Here is a 15,936-nt window from a genome sequence, read left to right as displayed (position 1 = left end):
CTGATGACTCGCCTGGGGGATAGGCCCCACACTTACACCACTGGCATGGTTGGTGAGATCTTGGGTGATATGCGGCCAGTGGGATGACAGGCTGTGTGACAGCCACTCTAGAGACTGGCATAGTTATAGCGCCAGCTCATTTAGTCGGGTTCACATTATAGAGAACCCGTGTATGTATTGGTTGAGTACCTTTCATATTGTGTGTACTCTTATCTTGTATATGGTGTGTTGAGTGTTGAGTAGAGAAGAAGAAGATTTTCAGCCTCTCACCTTGTGTGTTCTCTATTAGGGTTTTGTGAGTGTGTGTGTGTGCTTGCAAGAGCTCAAGCTCTCTTCCTCCCTGCATCTTTTCATGTGTTTGCTTGTAAGGAGCTTAAGATCACACTATGGACCGACCTTTATATGCTATAGTAGGAGAGTAATTTCCCTTGTAGTATATACTCTTATCTCTGTATGTTATGGTTGTAGAGAAGAGAAGAGACTAGAAGGAAATTTAGCTATCCATCTCTCTTATGTGCTTATCTTCTCTTGTGTGTGTGTGTGTGTGTGTTTACTTGTAAGGAGCTTAAGATCATCCTCTTCCTCCCATTCTTCTCACTATGGAGAGACCTTGTATGTTATAGTAGGAGAGTACTTTCCCTTAGAGTATACTCTTATATTTATGTTATGGTTTTAGAAATAGAAAAGGAGAGAATATTAGAAAATTCAGCTATCCATATCTTACAGACCGACCTTGTATGTTATATAAGGAGAGTACTTTCCTTTATAGTATATACTCTTATCTTTATATTATGGTTGTGGAGAAGAGAAGAGAATATAAAAAAATTTAGCCATCCATCGAGCTTGCGTGCTTGTCTATTCTTGTGTGTGTGTGTGTGTGTGTGTAAGAAGATGAAGGGGGCCATAGTGACGAGTCATATGGAGCTCAATGGATGTATCCATCACTGAAGATGGTGAGGGTGTTAACACTAAAGATGGCGAGGGTGTTAAAGTAAGACTCAAGGGAAGGAGCATGCAATGTAAAAACATACATATCTTTATATGTGTTTATTTTATTGGACTTTAAAAGTTTTTAAACCATGTAAAATAAACATTTTTAATAGATAATGAAGGATGAACTTTAGTGCAAGTCGTTAGCTAATGTAGCTACGTGATTTTTTTTTTTGGAAAAAAATGCATATATATGTTTATGTATATTATAAAAGTGAAGTACAATCACCATACAAAATCACCATACAACGAAGGCACATAATAATGAACAACCCATCATGAATCAAACCAAGCCACACACTAATGAATCAAACCAAAATGGCAGAACTTCACATCATAATATATATATTTATGTATATTATAAAAGCGAAGTACAATCACCATACAATCAAGACACATAACAATGAATAGACCATTATGAATCAAACCAACATGGCAAAACTTCACATCCTTTCTCTCCCTTCTTTATATAATAACCAAACAAAAAATGAGGTCATTGACCTTGCAAAATGTAAGATTTCTCCCTCCAGCTTTTGAGGTGTGCAGGTGTAAGAACTTTCCCTTCTAATCTTATAATTATTCCCCTCTTTGAAATAAAAGAAAGATCCTATTTTACCTTATTTGGCCTAGAGAGAGAAAATATTTAGAGAGAGATAATTCAAAATTGAGATATTTTTGGATATAAAAATCCTCCTAGTGTCTAAAATGGTTTTCCCTGAAACAAAAATTCAAAAAGAACTTTCCAATGTGTAATTGAAATTAATTAAAAATAGGTATAAAGGACCTTAGCCTAAGGATCCAGATTTTCAGAAATTTTTGGATTATGGTCCAATTAAGGTTCCAATGGACCAATAAGATTAATCCAAATGTAGGAAGGAGATAAATTGAAGAATAAAAGAAAATCTCCCAAAAATGAGTAAATGCTCACATAAGATGAAGAGTTGACTAAGGACAAGGTTTATTAGTTAAAAAAGAAGAGATATTTAGAAGACACCTTAGTGTGGGGATCTCCCCTCATGAAGGAGGCGTCTGTTTCACATGTGTGGAGGAGTTTTAAACTAAAAAATAATGAGATATTTTTATCTCTCCTCTCTCCTGTTTCAACTAGATCCAAAAAATAAGCTAAATTGACCCAAAAATGATAAAAAATTGACCAAACTGATCTGGAAAATTCTAGAATCAGTTTTCTTAGTTAGAGGCTCACTTTTTCCTATAAATAGAAGCCTCCCCCCTTTGTAAAAGGTTAATGGTGTTTATGCACTTTTACTCTACTCCTACCCAAAGCCATTTACATTGAATTTTCTTGATAATTCAATTGTTTTGGCTTAATCCTCTCCAAAGTAATTGGTGGCCACTCTTGCTTCAAACAAGAGTAGAACCCTCAATCCCTCAAGCTAAAGGAAAGCTTACAACTCCATGTAAGCTAAAATTTTCTTACTTTTTAAATTCAAATCTATGGTTTTCTTGATTTTTTTGTTTTATAGTTTATTAAAGCAAATTCTAATGCTATGCCTTTATGAAAAGGCCTCCCCCTTCTCTTCTTTACAATAATTTCAGCCTTTCTTTATCCTAGAATGTTTAACAAAAAGATTAATTAAACTTTTCTTATTGTTTATTCTCTTAAAAATTAAAAATTGTGTAGATTAGAATCCTTTACATCTAATTGGGATTAATTTAAATAGAAAATAGAATGTTAAAAATGAGAAATGGTCAGCCATACAAAGGAGGTTATGGTAAAATTTTCTAGAATTTTGTGAAAAAGAAAGTTTATTTTTATATTATTTCAAAAGAGTAATTCCCATCGTTTGTGCATTCTAAAAGAAATATTGTAATTTACTCCATGTATATCTTCACCTATGAATATGCATGGATATCACTGATATTATTTATTAAAATTAATTTCTATGCATAGAAAGATGCATAATGAAAATTTTTATTATAAAAGTGTTGTTTTCATTAAATTTAATTTATATGCATAAAAAGATGCATAATGAAAATTTTATTATAAAAGTGTTGTTTTCATTGAATTTAATTTCTATGCATAAAAAGATGCATAATGAAATTTTTTATTATAAAAGTGTTGTTTTCATTGAATTTAATTTCTATGCATAGAAAGTTACGTGCCTTCCCGGGTACGGGAGGTTCCGTGAGGTGCCTACCCCATGGGTCCGTGCTTTGCCTCTCCTTGCACCTTCTCCCCATACAGAGGCAAACTATTCGGGGCGGGCTAGCATACCCTCGAGGCACCATATCCCTTCAGATAGAAATCCCACCTCACATCACGTACATCTCTCCTCTTCTCTTCTCTATATTATCCTAGGGAAGAATTTCACAAAACTCTAAGTGGCAAGAATGTGGAGGTTCTGGAAAGGAAAGAGAAAGTTTTGAGTAGAATTTGAATTTGGAGACATGCTAAGCACTTGTTGCCCATAGTTTAAATAAAGGTGGACATTGTCATCTCTCTCTCTCTATTTCTTTGTACTTTTATCTTTTGGTGAAGAAACGTCTAACAACCTACCCTCCCCCCACCAGATAGGCATTATCATACACAGCATCCTCATCCTTCCTTCCCCTACAATGTCTACTGTTGTGGAGCACTCTGATGTATTGTTTACCTTTCATGAGCTCACCGTCTACACCGATGGCTCCATCCATCGAGCTCCATACGACCCCGCACCATTGCCCCCCTCCTCTTCCTCCCCCCATGAGGTTGCCACAAAAGACCTTACCCTCAACCCTGGCCACGGCACCTGGGCTCGCCTCTTCCTGCCCCCCGTCTGCCATAACAACAACAATCAGAAGCTCCCCGTTCTCCTCTACTTCCATGGCGGAGGCTTCCTCATTGGAAGCACTGCCCTCCCTTTCAACCATGCGTTTCTCTGCAAGCTCGCCGTGGAGGCTAGCGTCCTGATTGTCTCTGTGGACTATCGTTTGGCCCCGGAGAATCCATTGCCCGCAGCTTATGAAGATTGCTTCGAAGCCCTTGTGTGGCTCAACGAGCAGGCGAAGATGGAGGCGTCATCGGCCGATCCATGGCTTGCTAGCCATGCTGATTTCTCGAGGTGCTTTCTGGGCGGGGACAGCGCAGGGGCGAACATTGCTCACCATGTGGCCATGAAAGCGGCAGGGCTAGGGTTTGGAAGTGATGGAGGGGTAGGGTTAGGGCAGAGTTTGGAGGAGATTTCGGTGCAGGGTATCATCTTGATCCATCCTTTTTTCTCGTGCGGGGCTTCAACAGCAGCATCATCTGCATTAGAGGATAACGTCTGGAAGTCTAGCGGGGTAAGCAAAGAGCACCCGTTTGCAGACCCGTTAGTCTCTGAGGCCCACTCCCTGGCACGTGCGGCCTTACCGCGCATACTCGTTGCGGTTGCTAACAACGATTGGCTGAGAGACCGAGGGATCGTCTATTACGAGGCTTTGGTGGAAGCGGGCAAAGAGGCCAAGCTCTTCGTCTCGGAGGATGAAGACCACGTGTTCCATCTCTTGACCCCACTTTCCAAAAACGTCCCCCCCTTTCTCGACGAGCTGTGCCATTTCATCAACCCTTCCCTTTGAGGATCGATTGAATAGCATGTCTTTTAGTTTTCCATTCTTTTCTTTATGTTCCCGGCTCTGTGTCACATGTCATACTATATTGCCCAGATGTATGCAACAGAGCATAAGTTATATGTTTGTTTAAAAGTCTTAATTCTTGTCGTTTTAGCACTTCATGAATTAATAATGAACCACTACATGTCTCTATACTTGTTGAGATAAATCTTATTTCTTGCTGTTTTCCTTTACTATATGAGAATGAGGTGAGTTCATAATGAACCACATCTTGAAATGTGTCAATACTCTTCAATTCATTTACACTAGCACAATCCAAAATAAAAAGTCATTGTAGCCGAGCTTAAACAAAGGTTGAATAACTAGGGTTACAAGTGTTAAGAAAAAGACATGTGATGTGCGGTTCTTTGTCAAGCTATGTGTTTCAAATGTATTTCACTAGGTGGTGGCAGGCAAGTGGGTGTCCTAGGTGAGTTAATAACCACGTGTGGTGCATGCACCAATACAAGGTTAGGTGTCTGACACGCGTTTCGCGCATGCAAGTGGGTGAGGTAGAGAGAACCGAGGGATGGCTGATGCTTCGGAATAGTTTGATGATTCTGGAGATGGTGGATGGGGGGATTGGGAGGCAAATGATGAAATGAAGAGAAGCCAAGAGGATGAAGAGGGCAATAGAAAGGCGAAGAAGGTGTAGTCAAATTGGATTTCTTTGAGACTAAACGCACAAGCGCAGCAAGGAAACCTCACTAGAGGGAAGGTATGTGCTAACATCTCCCCTGATCTTGTGAGGAGGCAAATAGGTCTGTTTTCTATGTGTAACGCGATCTTGCTATGCCGGGGAGGCCACCAAGTAAGGCGGAGCTAGGGAGGTGGTTACATGAGGAAGTATTCCATAAGAAGGTGGTATCGCACGTGTTCTATTTAGGGAGAGGGTTCTTTAATGTTATGTTTGTGAAAGGATAGACTATTGTTGATCTCTTTGTCAAAGCCCCATTGTTTATGGGTCAAAAGCTGGTGCATGTTATGCCATTCGACCCCACATTTGATGTGAACAAGAGCCTTCGTGAGACGTGCCCGGTGTGGGGGCTTCCACCCTGGTTAAGGTTGACCTTGGGGGACTTGCCTAGAGTAATCGGACCGGTGTTGTTTGTCTTGAGGGATGAGGACAATGGGCGACATTCGAACAAAATCTACATTACTTGGAATACTTTGCCAGAGATGCCTAAAGTGTTAGAAGTGGAGTTGGGGGAGATGGGAAAGATGGAGTTGAAGTTAAAATTTGGAGTTGGGGAAGATGGGAAAGATGGAGTTGAAGTTAAAATTTGGCGCCTTTCCTGGGGCCTACTTTAGATGTGGTTGCTTTGGTCATATTACGAGAAACTGTGGCATGGTTAGAAATGTGGAGATGGGTGGGGAGGAGAGGACGAAGGAGGAATCGAGTGGGGGAAGTAAGGTTGGGACTAGTGATGAACCTGTCGAGAAGGGAAGGAGAAGATGGTATCGGAGGAAGGGGGTTTTGAAAAGCAGGGTTGGTGGACTATGGTAGGGAAAAAGGGGGATGTAGTCTTAGACAAATTAAAGGGGAGGCAAGGAAAAGTCAAAACAAAACAGAGGGGGAGGGGGCCAGCTATGGAAGATGAGACAAAAGTGGATATGGTACCCACTACTGCTCTTGACTTAATAGGAGTGAGGGGGTGTATGTGGAACGTGAAAGGATTAAGGGACAAGAAGAAGAATCCAGCCTTTGGGCGACTAGTGAAAGCTTGGGGGATGGCATAAGGATCAAAAGTAAAAAAATAGTGTATTACACATTCTCCTAAGCTTTCCAAGAGCACAAATGCATGGAGTGATGGAATTACAAAGCATGGCACTCACATACAAAGCATCAAAAGAAGCATAAAGTGGCATCAAAAACAAAGTTTACACCAAAGGCACAATGAAGAAGACAATGCCAAAAGATGGACATGAAGATAAGCAAGAACTAGTAGTCAAAGAGCCAAGAGTCAAGGCAAAGAGCAAAGAACAAGTGCCATAAAATAACCAGGGATCTTTATCAAGCAAAATCAAGGAGATCTCAAGCAAGCAACAACACTAAACAACAAAGGAGCTACCAACCACTACCCATTTCTTAAACAAAAAATTATTGTAAAAAATCCTACTTCTTACAAAAAGTGCTTGTAGCTAGCCTCTCGGAACAATGATGTACCCAAGCTTGAAATTCATCCCTCACCTAGAGCCAAAGTAGCATTAAGGGAAGGGAAGTGCCAAAGTTGCACATGGGCCAAAGTTACTCATAGCACATAGATGAATGTAGAAAGCAAAAAATAAAAAATAATTTTGTAACCGACATCTAACGACCTTGAGTAGACTAAAGATTTGGCACCAAGGGGGGGTGTTGAGAAATGTGGTGCCATAGAGCACAAGGAAGAGACAGAGAATGAGTTGAGTAAGCCAAGCAAAAGCAAAGTCCAAAATGAAGCCACATGAGCAAAGGGAATTATCCCACATTTATGTACAAGCCCAAGGATGTACTCCTCATATAAAAGAGAGCTATTTCAGGCAATGAAATATGAAGCAAGATCTCAAGCCTCTTTATGAGTACAAGTCTCTATTTGGTAACCTAATTGTGCTTGATTCTAAGCTCTCGAGCCTCTTTATGAGTACAAGTCTCAATCTTCTAACCTAATTGTGATTGAGTCTAAGCTTAATTAGGAAGAGACAGAGAATGAGTTGAGTAAGCCAAGCAAAAGCAAAGTCCAAAATGAAGCCACATGAGCAAAGGGAATTATCCCACATTTATGTACAAGTCCAAGGATGTACTCCTCATATAAAAGAGAGCCATTTCAGGCAATGAAATATGAAGCAAGATCTCAAGCCTCTTTATGAGTACAAGTCTCAATCTGGTAACCTAATTGTGCTTGATTCTAAGCTCTCGAGCCTCTTTATGAGTACAAGTCTCAATCTTCTAACCTAATTGTGCTTGAGTCTAAGCTTAATTAGTTTAGTCTATTCATCTCATGATGAGTAAACTTAGGTTACACCCACCTTAGATTACTTCACTCTAATTACATTAGATTAGTATAGGATTAGCACTAATCACCATAGCCATGCACATGGTACCCATAATTTTAACACCTTTTGTAAGTTTCTATGTTTGAACTGGAAGGAAGTGATGGGTTCGATGAAGTGGGATGAATGTACTAGGGCTTCAGGAAACTCTTTGTTCAGTCTAGGATTATGGTGAACCCACAAATTCATTCCCCCTTAGCTCAGCTAGATGGAAGAATAGCCAGGAAGTTGAATATTAGAGGGTTGAGAAGGCTGGGAGACTGTTGGGATTGCTCTCAAGTTGGGTGGAAGGAGTTGGTAGCACAAATAAGGGACCATGTCTAATTTCCCACAAGGATTAACACTTCCCTAAATGATGCTTTGAAGTGAAAAATGCTCGCCATTTGAGAAGGTCTTATCACAGTGAGCTTGTGTTTTGCTTTATTGGCAATGTCTAATCTTGTACAAGATTCACAATGTACTCTCGTTTTTTTATGCAATGATGATTTCAAGCTAATACAAATGATTTACATGTAGACTATATACTAAAATTGAACTGAATGCAGTGAAAAATGCTCAAATTGAGCAATGTAAATGGATGAGATGGACTTGGATACAAGAGAGGGCTTGCCACTGTAGATTTGCATCTTAATTTTCTAATTTTGAACCTTAATTAGCCCAATTTACACTAATAATACACTAATGATAGTCATTAGTGCCTTAATCTGAGTGATTAAGAGTGACAAAATTTGGAGGCTGATATTGAGCTTGAAGAAGACAGATTTGATGGGACTTTTTGCATTAGCTTCTTGCCCTTGATGTGGAGAAGAGGCTTGGGCAAAAGATCTAGCTCAAATGTACCCTAGAACTCCAATTTTGTTTCGAAACTGGCAGACTAGTTTTGTAACTCACTACAGATGATACATTGAAGCAATGGGAAACACTCTCCTAAAGGGAATTTGATTAATTGCAAGTACATTAGAAGAACCAAGAGAAAGACCAGTTACTGTGATTTGTGCTTTGCAGACCATAGGAGCGATTGAATTGTGCCGAATCGTGTGGTGTACAAAGTCACCTAGTGTGCTGATGAGAGAGATCTTGGGCAATGGCTAAGTGGGTAAGCACAGACTTGAATCTCAAGTTTGGCATCGTTTTAGCTCAAACCTACTTCACCAGCATGTTCACAAGGCTCGAAATCCCTAAGGAGTTAGGCAATGAAGAACTCGTTGGGATGAATGGCTTGTTTTACACCCAAAACGAGGAGCGGCTGTTTGCTGTGCATTCTCGACGATTCTACATACGCTTCCGTGTGCTGGAGGTGATGGAGAGCAAGAGTCTCCTAAGAGGGCTTACCTAATGATGATTTGTGCTAAGAGAATCAGCTGCTGCTGCAAGCTCCCAACCTCTCCTTAAGGCCTAGTGGATAAGATGATAATTAATGAGCTAATGATAAAGATTAAGTGGTATTTGTTAGGATTAGGTTACAAGGAGCTGAAAGCTATATCTTGAGCTTTAGATGAGAGTCTATGGGGAGAGGGGAGGCTCTGATACCATGTTAAAATCATGGGTACCATGTATATGGCTATGGTGGTTAGTTCTAATCCTAAACTAACCTAATGTGATTAGGTGAACTAATTTAAGGTGGGTGTAACCTAAGTTTACTCATGATGATGATTAGAGTGAACTAATCTAAGGTGGGTGTAGCCTAAGTTTACTCATGATGATGAATATACTAAACTAATTAAGCTTAGACTCAAGCACAATTAGGTTACAAGATCGAGACTTGTACTCATAAAGAGGCTTGAGAACTTGCTTCATATTTCATTGCTTGAAATGGCCCCCTTTTATATGAGGAGGTACATCTTTGGTATGAGGAGGTATATCCTTGGTCTTGTACATCAATGTGGGATAATTCTCTTTGCTCATGTGGCTTCAGTTTTGGACTTTGCTCTTGCTTGGCTTACTCAACTCACTCCTTGTCTCTTCCTTGTGCTCTATGGTGCCACATTTCTCAACAAAAGGGGGAACTCAGAATTTTCTAAGGTTCATGGGACAACAACTTAGCTTTCCAATCCAGTCCAAGCCACCTACCTTTGAACTGTACACTAGACTCTTCAATCACCTCTCTAACCATCCTTGCCCAAATTACCTCTTGCTGAAGAAATTTAGGTAAACTAGTTGCTACCCTTGCTTCAGCATGAATAGGCAGGTGTGCAGAATCCCAAGTCCTCCAACCCTTTTAGATAAAATTACTTTCTCCCAAGCACACAAAGCTGAAACCTTCGTGTCATGTCTGCAAGTTTTCCATATAAACTTTCTGATTGGAGCCATGATCCTCTTCCAGTGGCATGTTCTGAAATCCACCACAGGAGGACAGAGAAACATAATGTATGCATTTAGGATTGTGTTAGCAATGACCACCCTATCATGAAAGGGAACCCTAATTCCTTCCCGTTTCTTTGTCTTATTAAGAAACCTCTCGATTGCCTAATTAGTAACATCCTTGCTGGTCAATTGTATCTTTCGTGCCTTGGTATTCGTTTCATAGAGTTTTACCAAGGTGTTCCACGCCTCCTTGGGGGGACTTGGCATCCTGTATGTGCCCAATCATGGTGTCCTGTATACTGATAGAGAGCCAATACGTAACTTCTTTGGCTCCTTGGTTCCAATCTTTGAACTCTTTCACATCTGCAGCAGTCGAATTGATCTTCGGTATCTCTGGTGCCTCTTCATGCTCACCTTCTATGTAGGCCCAGTAGTAACTCTTTCCCATCGAGAAATTTGTCAACCTGAACCTCCAAGCATGGAAGTTATTCTTGTCAAGCTTCTCAGCAACAATCTGGTTTGTGCCATCATTTGACATCTTGCTAGACACACAAATTTACCAGAAACAGCACTCTGGTTTGTCCTGCACAAACTGCTGTATTTTCTACAGCGGTACTGTACTACACTCAAATGTCACAACTAGTGACCTCAATGTGCATACATACACCCAATGAAAACCGTTGACCTCCTTGCAGCACACACAATGTCTGCACAACCAATCTGTCTTCCTGCAGTTCTTAAAACAGAGTTCTGCATAGAATCGATGACTTACCCACAGTGCTTGAAATCGCCTGCTTTCTGAAAAACGGAGGTCCTAACGCGCCCAAAACGCGTTTTCGGTCGGAAAAATTTTGTCCGATAGGATGGTATAGTTGCCCTATAGCTTTACTCCCGCGAAGAAAGCTCCTCAATCAGAGATCGTTTTGCGGTGCCTCCTGTAGAGCTCCCGACGTCGCCAACACAAATAGGGAAGAGTAGATGAAGCTCTTACCCTCGTACCGCTTCCTGTGCTTCTCTTTCTTGCAGCTCAGCCCTTAGCATGAACCAGGCTCTGATACCATGAAAAGATGCAGGGGAGAAGAGAGCTTGAGCTCTTGCAAGCACACACACACTCACAAAACCCTAAAAGAGAACACACAAGGTGAGAGGCTAAAAATCTTCTTCTTCTTCACTCAACACACCATATATAAAGATAAGAGTACACACGATATGAAAAGGTACTTAACCAAATACATACTAGGGTTCTCTATAGTGTGAACCCAACTAAATGAGCTGGCGCTATAACTATGCCAGCCTCTAGAATGGCTATCACACAGCCTGTGATCCCACTGGCCGCATATCACCCATGATCTCACCAACCATGCCAGTGGTGTAAGTGTGGGGCCTATCCCCCAGGCGGGTCATCAGTGTCCACCGCCTCACTAGATGAGCTCGATATCTCAACATTAGCTATATCAGTCTCCACTCTCTTATTGACCATGCCTAACAAACTGCTCTTTGCCTTAAACCTTCTTTACAAGCTATCCTCCTTTAGGCTCAATGTGGCCCCAAGAAACTCCACCCATTTTAGAGCAATCTGATTAATATCACCAATCTCTTGGCCTCTCTCATCCCTAATGTGCCGTATTACTTCCATGTTCCCTTTCTCTTTAGCGAAACCAAATAGGTATTTGGCTAGCTTCCTTCTGTTATTAAAAGCTCTCCACTTGTCTCCCTTTTCTCTTTCCCTGGCCAACTTATCATCTTATCTCTTCAGTTGAGCTTGGCACTCAATGTATTGATTAACCTCTCTCTTAGAGAGACCTCCAACATGTCCCTTCCCTTGTAAATGCTCCAATAGCTCACTCCAAACCCTTCTATCCTATCTCTTCTCCCCAACCCTTAGTTTACCTACTCTCCTGATAATTCCTTGCATCTCATTAGTTAACCTTCCATCCATGCCCCCTTTACGTCTCAATCTTCTAATAGCCTCTTTAGTGAGGGAAACAAACAGCTCATCCTTTAGTACAAGATTATTCATCCTCAGCTTCCTTGTAGGGAATTGTCTGAGCTTATCTTCTCCCCATTTAGTCACATACCACCCCCATTTTAAGGGCATATGGTCAGATAAGGCTAAACAAGAATCCACTTTAGAAAAGAAGGTATGAGGTACGCATGTGGCTTGGTGAGATTGAAGAAAACTCTATCAATTCTTGATGATGACCCAAAGTATTGGAGGCTAAAGTACGTATGTCTAGGTGCAAATTCCCAAGCCGCCAGCTCCCTTCCATCAATAAGACCCATCTTTCCTCTAAAACTTTCCCACTTCCTCTTCTCTTAACCCATCAAAACTGTACTCCCCCCACACCTATCAACATGTTTCTCTACCATATTAAAATCCCCCATAATGATGCAAGGGCATTAAATGCCCAGCTTAGCAATCCATTCCCACATCTCGCCTCTTATCTTATGTTTATGAGCTCCATATACATTGACTATCCACACCTTCTCCTCATCCACATGAATTTCAACCACCCGAATTTTAACATTGGAATGATTAGCTATAATGCTAGGCTTTAATTCCTTCTTGACAATTGTCAAAACCCCACTGCAACCTGATTTCACTCCCCCATACAAAACCATCCAATCCAAAAACCTATCCTTTCTCAAGCTTTTCAAACCGAACAAATTATGTTCCTCAACTGCCATCACTAACATCCCCCAAGCTTTCACTAGCCGCCCAAAGGCTGGATTCTTCTTCTTGTTCCTTAATCCTTTCACGTTCCACATACATATCCACTTTTGTCTCATCTTCCATAGCTGGCCCCCTCCCCCTCTGTTTTGTTTTGACTTTTCCTTGCCTCCCCTTTAATTTGTCTAAGACTACATCCCCCCTTTCCCCTACCATAGTCCACCAACCCTGCTTTTCAAAACCCCCTTCCTCCGATACCAACTTCTCCTTCCCTTCTCGACAGGTTTATCACTGGTCCCAACCTTACTTCCCCCACTTGATTCCTCCTTCGCCCTCTCCTCCCCACCCATCTCCACATTTCTAACCATGCCACAGTTTCTCGCAATATGACCAAAGCCACCACATCTAAAGTAGGCCCCAGGAAAGGCGCCAAATTTCCACTTCAACTCCATCTTTCCCATCTCCCCCATCTTTCCCACCTCCCCCAACTCCACTTCTAACACTTTAGGCATCTTTGGCAAAGTATTCCAAGTAATGTAGATTTTGTTCGAATGTCGTCCATTGTCCTCATCCCTCAAGACAAACAGCACCGGTCCGATTACTCTAGGCAACCCCCAAGGTCGACCTTAGCCAGGGTGGAAGCCCCCACACCGGGCACGTCTCACGAAGGCTCTTGTTCACATCAAATGTGGGGTCGAATGGCATAACATGCACCAGCTTTTGACCCATAAACAATGGGGCTCTGACAAAGAGATCAACAATAGTCTATCCTTTCACAAACATAACATTAAAGAACCCTCTCCCTAAATAGAACACGTGCGATACCACCTTCTTATGGAATACTTCCTCATGTAACCACCTCCCTAGCTCCGCCTTACTTGGCGGCCTCCCCGGCATAGCAAGATTGCGTTACACATAGAAAACAGACCTATTTGCCTCCTCACAAGATCAGGGGAGATGTTAGCACATACCTTCCCTCTAGTGAGGTTTCCTTGTTGCGCGTGTGCGTTTAGTCTCAAAGAAATCCAATTTGACTACACCTTCTTTGCCTTTCTATTGCCCTCTTCATCCTCTTGGCTTCTCTTGATTTCATCATTTGCCTCCCAATCCCCCCATCCACCATCTCCAGAATCATCAAACTATTCCGAAGCATCGGCCATCCCTCGGTTCTCTCTACCTCACCCACTTGCATGCGCGAAACGCATGTCAGACACCTAACCTCGTATTGGTGCATGCACCACACGTGGTTATTAACTCACCTAGGACACCCACTTGCCTGCCACCACCTAGTGAAATACATTTGAAACACATAGCTTGACAAAGAACCGCACATCACATGTCTTTTTCTTAACACTTGTAACCCTAGTTATTCAACCTTTGTTTAAGCTCGGCTACAATGACTTTTTATTTTGGATTGTGCTAGTGTAAATGAATTGAAGAGTATTGACACATTTCAAAATGTGGTTCATTATGAATTCACCTCGTTCTCATATAGTAAAGGAAAACAGCAAGAAATAAGATTTATCTCAACAAGTATAGAAACATGTAGTGGTTCATTATTAATTCATGAAGTGCTAAAACGACAAGAATTAAGACTTTTAAACAAACATTTAACTTATGCTCTGTTGCATACATCTGGGCAATATAGTATCAAGTGAAGACATGTGTCACACAGAGCCGAGAACATAAAGAAAAGACTGGAAAACTAAAAGAAATGTTATTCAATCGATCCTCAAAGGGAAAGGTTGATGAAATGGCACAGCTCGTCGAGAAAGGGGGGGACGTTTTTGGAAAGCGGGGTCAAGAGATGGAACACGTGGTTTTCATCCTCCGAGACGAAGAGCTTGGCCTCTTTGCCCGCTTCCACCAAAGCCTCGTAATAAACGATCCCTCGGTCTCTCAGCCCATCGTTGTTAGCAACCGCAACAAGCATGCGCGGTAAGGCCGCACGTGCCAGGGAGTGGGCCTCAGAGGCTAACGGGTCTGCAAACGGGTGCTCTTTGCTTACCCCGCTAGACTTCCAGACGTTATCCTCTAATGCAGATGATGCTGCTGTTGAAGCCCCGCACGAGAAAAAAGGATGGATCAAGATGATACCCTGCACCGAAATCTCCTCCAAACTCTGCCCTAACCCTACCCCTCCATCACTTCCAAACCCTAGCCCTGCCGCTTTCATGGCCACATGGTGAGCAATGTTCGCCCCTGCGCTGTCCCCGCCCAGAAAGCACCTCGAGAAATCAGCATGGCTAGCAAGCCATGGATCGGCCGATGACGCCTCCATCTTCGCCTGCTCGTTGAGCCACACAAGGGCTTCGAAGCAATCTTCATAAGCTGCGGGCAATGGATTCTCCGGGGCCAAACGATAGTCCACAGAGACAATCAGGACGCTAGCCTCCACGGCGAGCTTGCAGAGAAACGCATGGTTGAAAGGGAGGGCAGTGCTTCCAATGAGGAAGCCTCCGCCATGGAAGTAGAGGAGAACGGGGAGCTTCTGATTGTTGTTGTTATGGCAGACGGGGGGCAGGAAGAGGCGAGCCCAGGTGCCGTGGCCAGGGTTGAGGGTAAGGTCTTTTGTGGCAACCTCATGGGGGGAGGAAGAGGAGGGGGGCAATGGTGCGGGGTTGTATGGAGCTCGATGGATGGAGCCATCGGTGTAGACGGTGAGCTCATGAAAGGTAAACAATACATCGGAGTGCTCCACAACAGTAGACATTGTAGGGGAAGGAAGGATGAGGATGCTGTGTATGATAATGCCTATCTACGTTCTGGGAAGAGGTGGGGGGAGGGTAGGTTGTTAGACGTTTCTTCACCAAAAGATAAAAGTACAAAGAAATAAAGAAGAGAGAGAGAGAGAGAGAGAGAGAGAGAGAGAGAGAGATGGACAATGTCCACCTTTATTTAAACTATGGGCAACACATCAGAGTGCTCCACAACACTTGACATTGTAGGGGAAGGAAGGAAGGATGAGGATGCTGTGTATCTACGTTCTGGTAAGAGGTGGGGGAGGGTAGACGTTTCTTCACCAAAAGATAAAAGTACAAAGAAATAAAGAAGAGAGAGAGAGAGAGATGGACAATGTCCACCTTTATTTAAACTATGGGCAACACGTGCATAGCATGTCTTTTGAGACTCCAAATTCAAATTCTACTCAAAACTTGTCAAACCTCCTCTTCCCTTTCCAGAACCTCCACATTCTTGCCACGTGGAGCTTTGTGAAATTCTTCCCTAGGATAATATAGAGAAGAGAAGAGGAGAGATGTACGTGATGTGAGGTGGGATTTCTATTCGAAGGGACATGGTGCCTTGAGGGTATGCTAGCCCGCCTCGAATAGTTTGCCTCTATATGGGGA

General features: G+C 42.3%; 2 protein-coding genes across 2 annotated transcripts; one reads left to right on the top strand and one right to left on the bottom strand.

Moving 5' to 3' along the window:
- The first annotated feature begins 3,505 nt into the window (after nucleotides 1-3,505).
- On the top strand, nucleotides 3,506-4,732 carry LOC147629818 (tuliposide A-converting enzyme 1, chloroplastic-like). Its single transcript, XM_086811352.1, has one exon. It carries the CDS (start codon nucleotides 3,568-3,570, stop codon nucleotides 4,546-4,548), a length of 981 nt encoding a protein of 326 aa, XP_086667478.1. The 5' UTR covers nucleotides 3,506-3,567; the 3' UTR covers nucleotides 4,549-4,732.
- Nucleotides 4,733-14,103: 9,371 nt separating this feature from the next.
- LOC147629817 (tuliposide A-converting enzyme 1, chloroplastic-like) lies at nucleotides 14,104-15,395 on the bottom strand. The gene has a single exon (XM_086811351.1). It carries the CDS (start codon nucleotides 15,297-15,299, stop codon nucleotides 14,319-14,321), a length of 981 nt encoding a protein of 326 aa, XP_086667477.1. The 5' UTR covers nucleotides 15,300-15,395; the 3' UTR covers nucleotides 14,104-14,318.
- Between the last annotated feature and the right edge of the window lie 541 nt (nucleotides 15,396-15,936).

This window comes from Cibotium barometz, chromosome 17 (assembly GCF_041138505.1).
Source record: "Cibotium barometz isolate CiBa-2024 chromosome 17, ASM4113850v1, whole genome shotgun sequence".
NCBI lineage: Eukaryota > Viridiplantae > Streptophyta > Polypodiopsida > Cyatheales > Cibotiaceae > Cibotium > Cibotium barometz.
This window is presented reverse-complemented; position numbering and strand designations above follow the sequence as displayed.